Source organism: Bombyx mandarina, chromosome A1 (assembly GCF_030267445.1).
Source record: "Bombyx mandarina strain Sakado chromosome A1, ASM3026744v2".
Classification (NCBI taxonomy): domain Eukaryota; kingdom Metazoa; phylum Arthropoda; class Insecta; order Lepidoptera; family Bombycidae; genus Bombyx; species Bombyx mandarina.
In genome coordinates, this window is record NC_143234.1 from 18,846,851 (window position 1) to 18,862,854 (window position 16,004).

Sequence of the window (16,004 nt, forward strand, 5' to 3'; positions counted from 1 at the left end):
GAGACGCTGGGCACCGACGCCGGCACGAAAGCAGGTTTAGCCTTCGGCACAGAGGGTACCGTGGCTTTGATGTCTGGGCCGGAAGCTCGGAGGCGGTTTTGACGGGCGACGCGGCGATTTATTTTTGGAGCTCGGGGGCATCCACGGTAGTTCGCGGGGTGACCTTGTGTTCGGCACAGGACACAGCTAGGCGGTTCCGTCGCGGTTTTTTGGTCGCGAGCGCAGAGGGCCGTGGCGTGATCGCCCAAACACTTAACACATCGGGGGCGCGCGTGACAGTTACGGGAAGAGTGCCCGTACAGTTGGCAGTTATGGCACTGACTAGGAGTGCCTTTTTTATGGGGGACTTCGACGGCAATACCGGAGAGCCTACAGACGGTCCGAATGTTAAAAATTTGCTTACCCTCGGGGGTAGGCTGGAGGGCGACTAAAACCATATTGTATGGCTCCCTACCGCGGCCGGTGTGCATGCGGTGCACGGAATTTACTGGTAGGCCTTGTTCTATCAGATCTGCCTTGACGAGATCGGCATCTAGCTCCTTCGGGATTCCACGTATGACAACGCGGAGTTCGCGCTCCTCCTGGAGCGTATAAGTGTGGAAACTTATACGCTCCTTTCGGAGGTAACTTGAGAGGGCCCTATGGTCGTCGGGTGTCGTTACTTTTATTTGAATCCCGTTGGCGAGATTACGGGCGCTGGCAAAATTAATATTTTTGGCCTTAAGGGCCAGGGAAACTCGGTCCCAAGCTGCCTTCTCTTGAAGGATAACCGGGGGAGGGGTCTGAGTTTTAGATTGCGCCACCGGTCGCGGCGACGGAGTGGCACGGGCTGGAGGCGCAACGGGAGTCTGAGGGCGGGGGCGCGACGCGTTCGCGGCTTTGCTAATTTTAGCGGCCGCGAGAGCTCGAGACTCCGCGGCACGCTTCTTACCCTTTTGTACCAGGGTGAATCCATCCGTCGATGAGGCGGGGGCGAGGTCGACCTCCATCTCCGAGTCAGAGTCGGAGGACGAGGAGGCGGGCGCAGGTGACCTACAAGCAGGAGTTTTGGAGGGCGCGACGGAGGCCGCGGATGATCGCGCTGCTGGAACGGTGGCCACGGCGGACGACGCAGTAGTTTTACTCGCCAGTATAGGCGACGCAGGAACGGCAGGCACGACGGAGGCTGCGGTGCTCGATGTAGACGCTTTGCACGAAGGCGACGCAGGAGCAGCGAGCACGGCGGAGTCTTCGAGAGAGCTCGCAGTGTGATTGGCCTTGAAAGCCAGAAACTCTGAGGCGAGCTGTGGGTGACGAAGTCGGAGGAATTCCACGAATACAGCGTCCATGATCGCTGAGTACCCAGGTGGGGCGGCCCCGGGTCTTGAAAACACTCGCCTTGCGGCGAGGCCCCAACTTCTCGGACCTGAGCGGTTCTATTGAACACAGGTGGCAATGCGGCGCGATTACTACAGGACAAAGAAAAAGCACAACAAAACAGAAATTACAAAAAGAAGCAAAACAAATAAATACTTGCAGGAAAACACTTTGTCGGCAAATGTTCCACGAACACAAAAATAACTAAAACAAAACAAATAAAAGCTTCCAGGAAACACACTTGGTCGGCAGATGTATCACGAACACAGGCCGCGCGAACAATGGCCGGGCTAACAAAAGCCGGGCGAACAAAGACCGGGCGATCGAGTGGACGATGAGCACGTCCGCACGTGACGGGTGCCTCTATCGGAATGATTTTCGAACCGTACCGAGAATTACTGAATTTATACGATGTCAAGAAAAGGGATGTCCAATATGCGTTTTTGAAGATGTTGTTTAATCGATTTTTTTTCAAATTGATTAAAATTTTAATAAAAAAAAAAAAAGAAATAAATTTAATGAAAATAAAGTATAATTTCTTACGCGCGTACTTAAGTACACGCACCCTTTTTTACTTTAACATTTAAGATAATAAACATGTATGATCTTCCAGCTTTACATTTACTTAATAATATTTCCATATTATTAAAACCATTATGGCGGTACCTGTTATAGGAAAGAAGATTTTTGAAAAAAAAAAAAGTTCCGAATAATGAAATACTGGCCGTTACTCGTCAGTTCAGAACTAAGTAATTTTATTCGCTGGGTGGAAGATATTCCCTTTGTGGATTCCTCTAAAATATCCGCCCTAGAATATCTGCCATAATTGAAAGCCAATCGCTTTCATTTGCTGGGTGAAAGATATTCCCTTTGTCTTTTCTTATTGCCTCTATAGTCAGATAGTTGAGATCCGAACCAAAGAGCGGGTTCAGTGGCGAGTTTTGGGGGAGGTCTATGTCCAGCAGTGGACTGCCGCAGGCTGATGATGATGACGGCCCATCGGATGTTGAGTAGTTATCATGGTTCATGGACATTAGCAATGCCAGAGACAGAGGCAAGCCGCTTGCCGTACTCTCCGCAAGCCTCGTTTGAAGAAGTTCTTTCCATGTTAATTTCTTTCCCTAAAATATTTACATCCATGACTGATTTGATTATGGTTGCTCAGGTGGAGGTTTCATGCGTCTCTTCGGAATGCACCTCGCCTCTCATGGTTCCTCTCTCAACACGTTCTTCAGGCTGCTTCGTCCTCGTGGAGTCCCCTTAGATTTCCGTGAGATACTGAAAAGGGTCAATACTCCCTTCATGTTTTGCTTGAAGATACCGGGGTCCACTTCTTTGGCTGAGGTAAGTGAAAATTAATTTCAAAACAAATTATAAAAAATTTCTGCAAGCAATTTAAAGATCCCTTACATCGGAGATTTCATGAGACATAATCCGGTCACCGTCCTCGTCGAACCCGTCGCTTGCGACGAAGGGCTCGACGAGCGAACTAACCCACAGACACAGCCCACTGAGTTTCTCGCCGGATCTTCTCAGTGGGTCGCGTTTCCGATCCGGTGGTAGATTCTGCGAAGCACTGCTCTTGCTAGGGCCAGTGTTACCAACACTTCGGTTTGAGCCCCGTGAGCTCACCTACATGTTAGGGTGAAGCTGAAATAGCCTCTGAAGGCTCTTAGCATAGGTAGGGAAAAAAAGAGACATCATTTTTAGGTTATGTTTGTTAGAAAGATACATACATACCTATACCTATGTAGTATGTATATTTCTAACCATTAACGTGATGATTATAACAAGTTATTTTCTACTTGCTTTGTACATCTGAACACTATAATGAACTGTGTGAAAATAATATGACTAAACAATAATACAATTTGCATGATCGTTAATATTATGGAACAAGAATTTCCTATCTTTTAATTCAATAGCCAATACGAAGCAGAGCTTTGAATCAAAGGATATTCAGACGGTTCAAAGGTTGCAGAGATCTCGTTATCAAAACAAAAACCTGATAAGATCTTGATTAATCATAAGGTTTAATTTTGTCAGCTCTTTGATGTGTACAAAAAGGCTATTTCTTCGGAATCCTATTTTAGGTAGCTTTGATTGTGAAATTTCAAGAAGATTTTCAGCTTTATTATTATTATTACCTTTAGTAATTCGATTTAATATTTTGTTCCAAGAGCATTTATATGTGTGGAGTTTGTTTTCAACCAAGTCAATGTTTCGTGTCTTAAGTTGATTTTTTTCGTTTTGAGAAAATGATAAGACCTTATGATAATATGTATTTATAGGTATAGTACTATCGAAAAGGTAAGTGATATTGATACGCCAGATCCACATTTAAAATGAGCAAAGAAGAGTAAAATTTTCGATTATGGTAAAAATAAAATGTCCTAACAACTATGTCATAAATAGTAAATGCTATTATTCTAATATGCAAAATAAGAATGCCTAAATCGTTTATATCTAATGCAGTAATTTCGGTTCTTAATTAAAAAGAATTTCATTAAAATTAAAGTCCTGAATTCTTCGGTACTCATAATATTACTTATTATTGTTCGGTATTTGGTTTTTCCTGTTACGCTCCTTATAAATTTTATTTCGTTTCCATCCCTCCATTTAGATAATTTAAATTAAAATACATAGAAAGCACAGGCTGATCTTGTAATAATAACAAAATTATAATTAATATTTGGTATGCTTGTTTCACATTCAAAAAATATTAATAATATTAGTTGTGCAGGATTGCGTCAATTCATATGCGAAGAAATTTAGCTTGCACCCGGAAACCTCAGAGGGCGAGTTTTACTCGTTCTCAATGAGTAATACTCAGGTTTGCGAATTTTAAAATCTTAGTTATAATCCAGTTGTTCAATAACAAATACAATGTATCATATAACAGAACAATATTTTTTCATTCATTTGCTCCTTAAAGACGGCTATGCCAAATTGCCGAAATTTGAAACCTACCAAATATTGCCTCAAAAAATATTTATAGCATTTTTTGTCAATATTATAATGCAGAAGAAATAGGCCAATGTATTTACTTGATTGACCTTTCTATGAAAAAATATATTCGTTGCACAAAACGAACCTAATACCAGAGTAACGACACGAATTAAAATTTCCAGAACCACATCAGAAATATTGTAATATCAGGCATTTACTTTTTGCCTCGGCGGCACTTAAGCCACTGTCATTACCTCCAGTTACGACACGGAATGAAGACATTCTCCGCCCGCTAGCTTACTGAATAAGTAATATTCGCCAAGAAAATGTAATCTTTGAATAAAAATGGCATTATTTTGGTTAATCTCTCACCGTCTGACACTATGAAAATGTTTTCAGTTACAATTTAAGATAACTCCTCTGAATTTATGAGTCTTTATTTGGGTGACCGCTTTAATATCATTGTACAAGTAAAACTTATTTCACTACATTATTTATCTAAATAATTGGTGCTACAGCTTTCAATGTCCTAAGCTTGACCTTTATGATCTTTGAGATTTTCTTGAGATTCTTCCTCGTCAGCTACAAATATAAATGTAAATTAATCCCAAAAGAAGTAGGCCTATCGTTAACTTACGTACTCTTGTGGGTCCAGTTTCAAAGTAGCGTTCTTGTGGTTGGACTCAAAATAACATTAAGTCGCGAAAGCTTCATTTTTATCATCAACATTGTCACGTGATAAATCATAATGAAGTGTATTCAAAGTTAACCTATAAGCCCTTGTTTCATTAGCTGTCGAAACTTTATGTACTTAATCATTGTTCACTCCATTAATTACAAGTTCGTGTAAATTTTCAACTTATCACATTAAAATTTTTAGTTATAGATTAGATTAATTCAAGTTTCCAAGTTTTTGTAATTGCTTCTCGAATTACGGGATTACTCAGAACTTTGCGAATGAATTGCGAAAGAATCTTTTTAACATTTTTAGAGCAGAATATTTGATTCTTGTAATTTACAAAAATATGAAATATGAAATTATGGCACATAATTTACGACATTAAAATCAAAACCAAGCTCGGAATATTGTAGAATCAAAATTACACAGCCGACAACAATCAATTTAAAATTAATTCCAATTCATGTTTGTTCGTATTATTAACTATACAACATATTTAACGTTAAGATTTTTGGGTTTTAATTTCAGATTTGTTGGTATAAGCGTTCATTTTATTTCTGCCATGACTTAATTATGCGTATTAGTTTAAGGGATTGCCAGTGGCACTCACCACTTTACACCTCACGGTGAGCGGTAATAAGCACAAGATACAAACATTCTAGTAATCATAATTAGTTAACAGCATGTTGAGAAAGAACTTGCTTGTATCTTAGCAAGCAAAGCAATAGCTTTAAAAATCTATTAAACTTCAAACAGGAATTAATTACAATCTATACTATACTATACTATGTGAATGGTAAGATCCAATCATAGTATAATAATAATCTGGATATAATAGCAGATAAGAAAAGGTTTTATGTTGTAAAAACTATAATATTAAACTCAAACAAAATAACTAAGCCAGCTCAACGAACGGCTGTATCACAAAGTGATCTTCATCAAGAGGACTGGCAACTCAAAGACATAGCAACCCGTAAAATATGATAGCAGACGGCTATTTTTCACACATAGTTTTCGTACTCAAATAACATAATTTCCCACTACAATACACTTACATCACACATCCAGCAATCCCCTGAAGCTATGTCAGCAATTTGCCCGGTCGTCTTCATCCCTTTGTGGTCCAACGTTCTTAGTGGACTTCAAAACACTTCCATTTCAAGAGGGGCCTTTGTACTTGTGTACACAACAATATTACCAAGTGGATGGCGACAGAATTATTTACATTAAGCCCAAATTGGTTTAGGTGTTTCATGGATAAGTACAAGATAAATATACTCCGATGGTACGTGTTCAAATATTGATCTGATAAGGAATGTTGTTTATTGGTGTTTTCCGTTTTGTTTGTGTTAATTGCTTTTAGTGTAATTTAGTGTCTTGTTTTTATTGTTTTTATTTTGGTACTGGAGCCAATAGACTTCAAATCTAAAACGCAGTCACACATTTTGAAAAATTATGTTATAGTCTCAATTGCATTTTTTATTTGCCGTTCTACTCTTCAAACTGGAACTCGTAGAGGATTCACAAGAAGGGAGCAAAATGGGAAACACTACAGCCAGATTTAATATACATAACGGGATATATAATAATGTTTGTTTTATTGACAAAACGTAATATTAACGTACACATGTAAGTTGAATAAAAAAGTAATAGGTATTTCGATTCTTTAATGGCATCAATTTAATTTAAAATATAATGATCCGCAGTTAGACTTGTTTTTTTTGCGTTATACTACTCAGAATTAACTTTTCATGCCATATAAGACGATCATATAACGCCCAACTTAAACAAACCTTTTCTGAAGCGAAGAGAATGTTCGAAAAGTAAAACCCGTATCAAAATGAGCTCGTTAACTTAGATTTGTAAGGGAATGTAAACATTCGGTCCGTTTGTTAGCCCCTTAACTATGTTTGACCAAGGAATTGAACAGGTTCCCAGAAAACGTTTGCCCCGGGATTATGTTGGTCTGCATGTGGCGCCGCGAATTAAATAAAGTACAGGTACATAGCCATTTGATTTACAAAATATATACGTGTATAAAATATATAGTATTTTGAGTATTGTTCTAGAAGTTTTTAGGCAGCGGCTTGGCTCTGCCTCTGGCATTGCTGAAGTCCAAGGGCGACGGTAACCACTCACCACCAGGCGGGCCGTATGCTGGTCTGCCTACAAGGGCAATAAAAAAAAAGTTTGTACATTTCTTCGTAATGTTTGATAATACGACTTTTACCATAGGAAGCGTAGACCAAAACAATGGAGTACATTTATATATTTTTATTACACTTATTTATTTCCACTGTGAGTGCATTTGTTTTGTATTTATATAGACATACAGCGATGTTGTGAAATTCACAAATTAAATTCCATCAGTGACGCAAGCCTCCACAACTGTGATGTTAATGACTTTTTCAAACTGGGTTTGAAAGGAGCTCTTAGTCGCGAAGAAAGTTTTGCTTATATTCGTGAACTACGGGGAACCATACTCGATTAAACTGATCAAATTTTTTTAGCAAATTAATAAGTCATCAAGGGACAAAAGAAAGTTCCCTTGGGAAATCAACAATGTTAAGAACATCGCTGTTTCCTTGAGAAAGAAATAAATGCTTGGTAAATCAAAAGAAATAAATTAGATTTTCCGGACATCGAACCATCAGATGGATTACGTGCAATTTTTATATTTTTTGCGCTTTTAGGCAGACGAGTATACGAACCACCATTTTTTTTCGGGCCGGGGGCCGAACCTCCTACGAGGTCTCCGCGCCTAGGGGTCGCGCGGGGTATGTGGGACTTGACGATCTGCAGGTATTGGGAGCAGACCGCAGGCTCGAGGAATTTTAGGACCCTACCGCACTAAACAACTCCCCTGCACTATTACACCCGACGTCCTATCTCCGTCCGGGATATACGACCCACCAGAGTCAAGCCGCCACCTACCGTTTAAAATCTACTATAAACTAATGAAAATCGGGCATAGAGCCATTAAGGGCATATCCATGATGTTACCTATCAAACTGATAAATTTATTAAATTATATATGCACGCCTGTACACACACACACATACTATTATTGAACGGGTTCTTATTAAGATTTTCGCATTTAATGAGTTCCCAGTATTTCGGCGGTGTTTGCAAGCAACATGATTAACTAAAATGACTGAACTAAATTAAAATTGTTTTTATATATTATAAAAAAATAATACGTAACCGTATATCGAGACAACCTGATTTACCAAATCATAACAATACCAAAAATAAATGATTCTAATTCAAAATAACGAGAAACGTCGAGTGACGATGTCCAGGCAAACAACAAATCCAATAAAACAGTATTGCTTACTTTTAAATCAGAGCCCTTTATCTTTCAATGGAAAACCCTTTTTTGCGTGTAATACCACAAAATGTTTTTATAGGTTCCTTGTTATTTAATTCCATTTACAACGGGCGTTTCCAATTCTATTTGAATGTTAAGAGAGTAGTGAAAATGAAGTTTCTTTTGGGAAAAAGAAAGTAAAAAATATATTTTGTGGAATAAAATAATAAAGGCACAATACAAGACAATTATTAAGATAGTCAAATGCAATTAAAATTTTAATTGTAGATTGTTATTGATACATTAATACCTATTTTTTGGGCATAACTTAGTTTACTCTCCCTTAAGTATTAAGGGGTTAATACAATCCTGGTCTTATTAATAGTGAGATGAGCTTTGAACTCATATCTCAAAGTAGTTGGCGGAATTTACTTTGTAGATGTCTATGAACTCTGGTAACCACTTAACATCAGGGTAGTCGTGAGTTCGTCCATCCAACTAAGCAATAAAAAAATAGCCTATAATGACTAACACAAGGTGTCATAATCATATTACTAGCCTGTAGTCGTCCAAAGCTGGATATTATTATATACCTCTCCTAATTTAAACCACGGAACCCGGTCTTGGGCTCTCCTATACAGAAGTCGAATTAAAAAAAAATGTTTTAATAGACTTCCATAATTCCATAAAATCAGACAGAGAAAGTTTCACCGAAAGTTTAGTTTGAAGCTTCGTTCTTCTAATGAGGTCCGTATTGTTATCCAAATTAAACATTTTGCAAAAGTTAGTCATTTCTCGCACTGAATTGGCTGAAATTAGTTGATAATTCTTAGAAATTGGGGAATATTATAATCAAAAGTTTTCTGCACGGGTACTTGTTTACCTTTAATAAGTATTAAGGTTTGCGATGTCAAGAGTTAAACTTCAAATTTCAAAAATGAAAAGTAAACAGACTACCTAATTATTTTTTTCTTTAAGTTACTTTATGTTTAATTATAATTATGACTTAGCCAATAAGCGGCTCAGTATACAATATCCTGCCTATAACTATAAAATATCGGCATAATAGAACAATAACTTGCCAAGATTTTCAAATAATTGGGTCCAGTTTTATGAAACAGTGTCATCACCAAAAAGATTAAAAGAAAAGGGATGCGTAATTTACAAAATTTCTGAAAAGTCACTAAATGACCATTCTGAACAATTGGATAGGGTTGAAACTTAATCATATTCTATATATATGTATGACAAAATACTCAGAAAAGAGATAGCCAGACATAAAATTATGATAAAAGATATTACCACTGCGGAGAGGTAACCGCATACAGTACGTTGTTTGGAAGCCAAGGTCGCATCCCAAGTACTGTTGAACAATAGCGAAAAATTATTGTTTAGAAAGATCCTCTTGCACTAAAATTAAGCCTGTTAGAAGACACGCTGTTGTCTTAATAGTAGGTATGTAACCACAAATAACTCAGAATAAAAATATATATGTCGTGGATAACGACTTTTAATAATACTAAGACGGTGGTTTTGATTATTATTTTAAATGATGAAATGTTGTTTTGATAAATATCACAAAATGAAGGGTAGACTCCGTAACGCCACAGTATAAAATGGCGGTACGTGGACAGAGTCGTGGCATTCCGTATCAGACAGTCATTCCGTCCGTCTCAGTCAGTGAGTCTCTGTCAGTCAGTCAGTCAGTCAGTCGGTCTGTCGGTATGTGCAACGAAACTGTCGGTTTATCCTGTCATTGTGAAAGTTGTGTGTGTTGAGTTTCACTAATTATTATTGAAAAGTTTTATTGACTAAACTGAGTTCAATCGAATACGAGTGATGACGAAACTACCGCTCAGCCATCCATGGCGCCGCCTCCGACATCAGAAGTGAGATCAGGACTCTACTCTCACTGGCGTGACGTGTTTGAACATGTTCGAAGTACAGCAAAAAAACATGATGCAGATCAGAATACTAGTAGTGGTACGCCACAAGAGCGTGAATGCAGCATACGTAAGTCGTGTCATAACGTCTGCTACCTCGATGGAAGATCTGAGCCACGAATAAATCGTCACATCTTACGTTCTGGCTCATGTTGCCCAGTTGACTCTCGATTTATCACATCGCATTTACTAGCGGAAATACGACACGTAACAAGCTATTACAAGAAATTAAGGCAAGTGCAAGTCTCAAGTGAAACTTCGATCGCAATAATGGATCTGTCATGACGAGTGGGTAGTTCCGACACGAATCGTTTTTAAGCCAATGACTACTGCTAGAGTTACATGGCACTAGTGCAGTAAACCAGGACATGAGACTGTGAATCGTCGCTGAAATTTTAGAATCTACTAGATTCAATACCAATAACATTACACGTTCGATGACGTCGAGCTCCAGCAAGCAAGCAAACAAGAAAGCAAGCAAGTTTCCGTGGGGAAGAAAAATTGACACATCTGAAGTCGTCGTGACCTGTAAGATAAGACGTCCGGTGCGTTCGTGTCTGGCGACGCGGCGGTGTTCGGGTCCCGCTGGCGGATGCAAGTTTTTCTGGTGAAGTGCGTGCTTGTGCGTGCTTGACAAGTGTTTGCGGTTGGTTTCCGCAGTGTGGGAGTAACATCGTGTAGGAGAGGTGGAACCCGCCAAATTGTAGTTTGCGTGGTGGCTGGTAAGATTTGCTGTGGTAAAAAGTTTGCGTGGTGGTAAAATGTCTTGTGAGTCTGCACAGGTAGCCGGAGGTGAGTCTTCCGCGGTCGCGGCCTACCCAGTCTGCGAGAACCGGGCAGATCGCCTCAACGGTACGGAGGCCGGCCGACGGGTCCGCCAAACGACGACACCACGCCTCTAGCACGGACTGCCGAGATTGGAGCCCCCGCGCTCCGGCTACACTTGCGCTAGGGCGCGCCGCCTCGTAGGAGACTGTGAGGTATCCTTGAATAGCTCTGACTGCGATCGCGCGCTGCCGGCGTCACAGCGCGGCGACGTTCTCGTGGGTAAGGACGTGTACAGCCAGGAAGACCATGTCGCAATCAACACGTGATTGCTGCAGCCAATACGAGATATGGGACGCAAGCGCCGTCTGTCGGCGCTCGATGGGTCAACTATTCACCGGCCGAGCGGAGCGACATGCCGGTAGCTGTGTAATATCGAGTATTTTTGGTAAATGAGAACAATCTGGTGAGTCGTATTATTTTTATTTGGATTTTGGTGCCGAATGTTCTCTTGTCGAGAAATCTATATGCGATGGTTCTCATAAAAGGACTGTAGATTAGAGTCACAGGGATGACTGTAGATTAGAGTCACAGGGATGACTGTCGATTAGAGTCACAGGGATGACTGTCGATTAGAGTCACAGGGATGACTGTCGATTAGAGTCACAGGGATGACTGTCGATTAGAGTCACAGGGATGACTGTCGATTAGAGTCACAGGGATGACTGTCGATTAGAGTCACAGGGATGACTGTCGATTAGAGTCACAGGGATGACTGTCGATTAGAGTCACAGGGATGACTGTCGATTAGAGTCACAGGGATGACTGTCGATTAGAGTCACAGGGATGACTGTCGATTAGAGTCACAGGGATGACTGTCGATTAGAGTCACAGGGATGACTGTCGATTAGAGTCACAGGGATGACTGTCGATTAGAGTCACAGGGATGACTGTCGATTAGAGTCACAGGGATGACTGTCGATTAGAGTCACAGGGATGACTGTCGATTAGAGTGACAGGGATGACTGTCGATTAGAGTGACAGGGATGACTGTCGATTAGAGTCACAGGGATGACTGTCGATTAGAGTCACAGGGATGACTGTCGATTAGAGTCACAGGGATGACTGTCGATTAGAGTCACAGGGATGACTATCATTGAACACTTGTAGTCACAGGGATGACTATCATTGAACACTTGTAGTCACAGGGATGACTATCATTGAACACTTGTAGTCACAGGGATGACTATCATTGAACACTTGTAGTCACAGGGATGACTATCATTGAACACTTGTAGTCACAGGGATGACTATCATTGAACACTTGTAGTCACAGGGATGACTATCATTGAACACTTGTAGTCACAGGGATGACTATCATTGAACACTTGTAGTCACAGGGATGACTATCATTGAACACTTGTAGTCACAGGGATGACTATCATTGAACACTTGTAGTCACAGGGATGACTATCATTGAACACTTGTAGTCACAGGGATGACTTAGTTACTGTGTACATGAATTGTACGGGGAGAACTTGCAGCAGTAGTAAATCACTTATTTTCGTTTGTGTAATCTTTCAATGTCGTTATAGAATTTGTGTTTAGAATAAAAATTATTTGATGACTTTTAAAATTTTCCGATAAGTCGTAAAGTGTAGTCAGGAGTGATCGAGCGGAACAAGTGTTCTCGTGGATGTTTTTGATTGTAGGTTAACCATCACACGAGGACGTGTGACGTGTCAGAATGGCCGTGTCGTGGATAACGACTTTTAATAATACTAAGACGGTGGTTTTGATTATTATTTTAAATGATGAAATGTTGTTTTGATAAATATCACAAAATGAAGGGTAGACTCCGTAACGCCACAGTATAAAATGGCGGTACGTGGACAGAGTCGTGGCATTCCGTATCAGACAGTCATTCCGTCCGTCTCAGTCAGTGAGTCTCTGTCAGTCAGTCAGTCAGTCAGTCGGTCTGTCGGTATGTGCAACGAAACTGTCGGTTTATCCTGTCATTGTGAAAGTTGTGTGTGTTGAGTTTCACTAATTATTATTGAAAAGTTTTATTGACTAAACTGAGTTCAATCGAATACGAGTGATGACGAAACTACCGCTCAGCCATCCATGGCGCCGCCTCCGACATATATATGGTAGCCTTTTCGAAAACAAAGTTAGTGATTTTGAATAATCCTGCAAGTTGGAATATACATATGAGAACAAATTTTACTGTTAAGCAAAATCACAATAGTAAATTTCTAATTTTATATCTCCCTACATATTTATATCTACTGTTGGTACGAATCTACTTGTCAGGCTTATTAGACTTATATAATTTCTCTTGTCGAGGTATATCTGTTAATAGTAATAATTTTAAACTATTCTCTAATTGAATGGAACTTATTGTATTCTTTATTAAGATAAATCACTAAAGCTGGTTAACCAATTTTACAGTAATTACCGTTACAGTTACAGTTTATGGTTTTTTAATAGACTTGTTGCGTTATTACAATATTACCTCTTTAATCTTCTGTTATCTATCTTCGTTCGTCATTCTTTACTACAATCTAAATAATCAAGTCAGTGTCGTCCTTTTATCTTCTAATTTTTGTTTTCCATGGACAAACGCTTTTACAACAGGTCATTTTTTTATAGTCGAAGAGAGTTCAATAAGTCACGTTTAGTTAGTTACTGATTGATTATAACTAAAGACGAATATGTGGAAGATGAATATTTATCAAATTTTACGTTCATAAAAATGACACTTGTAATGAATATGGTACAACCGAATGATAAAAGTTAATGTGCCGTTGAAGCAGCCCTATAGAAATCCCTCAGGTGTTTCACTTTATAAATAAGAGTGACCCGGAAACTCAGCCCTCAGCACTTGGATGTACACGTGACATAATTTAGAAGCTCGTTCGCGTTACACCACGATAGTCTTTCGGTCAGCTTTTGCTTTGTCGTATGTCAATTTTGATGATCATTATGGCGCAACCCATATGGGTTGATTAACGATTATTTTTGTTCAAATGTAAATTATATTGTCACGATTGTTGTTCTGTTTATTTTAGGTAATTATTTAACTCTAGGAGTCCGTAAATTCTTTTCCTGGTTACTTTATTATATGCGTTTATTATTATCTACACTAGCCATAGTTGTGGTATTTTTTCTTCAATTATCTTTATCTTGCTACGTGCGGATATAGTGATCATAAGTCCATATGCTAACCACCACGGATACGTGCTCCTATCCTTCATATCGCTGACACAAAGGATTAGCGGGCTATCATTATAGTCGTTGCAATCATATTCCAATTTTTATATCGTTTCTCGAGCTTAGTAGCGACATTTACGTTATAAGATCTATTGGTATCGGATATCGTTTCGCACCAAGTGAAAAATGAGATCATTTTATCATTATAGAGATATTATTAGAAGATACAATAGACGACACGACGACTTCATAGTCACTTCACTTTGAAGTCATCGTGACCTAAAGGAAAAGACGTCCGGTGCATTCGTATCTTGCGACGGTCTTCGAATCCCGCAGGCGGGTACCAATTTTCCTAATGAAATACGTACTCAACAAATATGAATAACGTCGTGTAATAAAAATCAAACCCACCAAATTATAATTTGCGTAATTACTGGTAGTAGAACGTCTTGTGATTCCGCACGGGTAGGTATCACAACCTTGCCTATTTCAGCCGTGAAGCAGTAATGCGTTTCGGTTTGAAGGGTGTGGCAGCTGTTGTAACAATAGCTTAGACCTCATATCTGAGGGTGGGTGGCGGCATTTACGTTGTATATGTCTATGAGCTCCGGTAGCCACTTAACACCAGATGGACTGTGAGCTCGTGCACGCGTCTATCAATAAAAAAACGCAATAAAGTTGTTGTCAATAAATATTTAAAGGTATCATTTCTTAATCAATGGAAACATACCCTTGTGTCCACTTGTACTCAAGTTCACTTAGACTTGAGAAGCTTCTTGAAGTCGCCAACTTGGTCAAGCGAACTCCGTTAATTTATTTCTTAGTTTGTTGGTAGCTTTTTGTCCAGTGCACAAGTTTTCAACGGAATTCTGAAAAACAGTATAAGGCGTAAAAAAGAAGAAAAAGGTATTAAATTAACTTTAATTCGTGAAGTTTTTACTACAAAATGTAGTAACTGGTGGTAGGAACTCTTATGAGTTACTGGTGGTAGGACCTCTTGTGAGTCCGCGCGTTTAAGTACCATCGCCCTCCCTTTTTCGGCCGTGAAGCATTAATGCGTTTCGGTTTGTAGGGTGGGGCAGCCATTGTAACTATACTGAGATCTTAGAACTTATATCTCAAGGTGGGTGGCGCATTTACGTTGTAGATGTCCATGGGCTCCAGTAACCACTTAACACCAGGTGGGCTGTCAGCTCGTCCACCCATCTAAGCAATAAAAAGAAAGAAAAAAAAAACCGACCACGATATAGTATATATAGACTGATATATTATTTCTGTCGTCCGTGATCCCGAAAACTGTATCCGAAACTTCGGAAATAATGTAAAGATAATTAAAAAAAACGCGATTATAAACCGTAAAAATACTATTAATTATGTTTACGTCTCGCGAAAACCAAATAAAATACATTGAAAATAATGTATTCAACTATACGAACCTGCCGCTAACTTATTTTGGAATTTCGAGATTGAATTAATTTATGCTGGACACAACCCTTAGAGGTTATCAAGTTCTTGATTGAGAAAAAGGTTTTAATCACTTTGAAGCGGTTTTGATTTGTTGTATCACCACACAACTCGACTTAGACGTTTCAAATTACGATTGAATATACATTTTATGCTTGAATTATCTTCTTAAGTCTTCAATAAACAACTGAAATGAAATTAGACCGCAGGCAATTTTAAGTTTAATTTAATTGCCGGTAAAGCTCAGTTTTTTTTTTTATGGGTTAGATGGCTGGACGAACTCACAGCCCACCTGGTGTAAAGTGGTTACTGGAGCCCGTGG

General features: G+C 39.4%; 1 protein-coding gene across 1 annotated transcript in view; it reads left to right on the top strand.

Moving 5' to 3' along the window:
- Gycalpha99B (guanylate cyclase 1 soluble subunit alpha 2) overlaps positions 1–16,004 on the top strand; it is a 112,283-nt gene that overhangs the window by 80,319 nt on the left and 15,960 nt on the right. Inside the window, exon 8 of the mRNA XM_089739822.1 lies at positions 2,522–2,700. Within this exon, the coding sequence (XP_089595948.1) occupies positions 2,522–2,700 (179 nt within the window). The remainder of the gene's footprint in view (positions 1–2,521; positions 2,701–16,004) is intronic.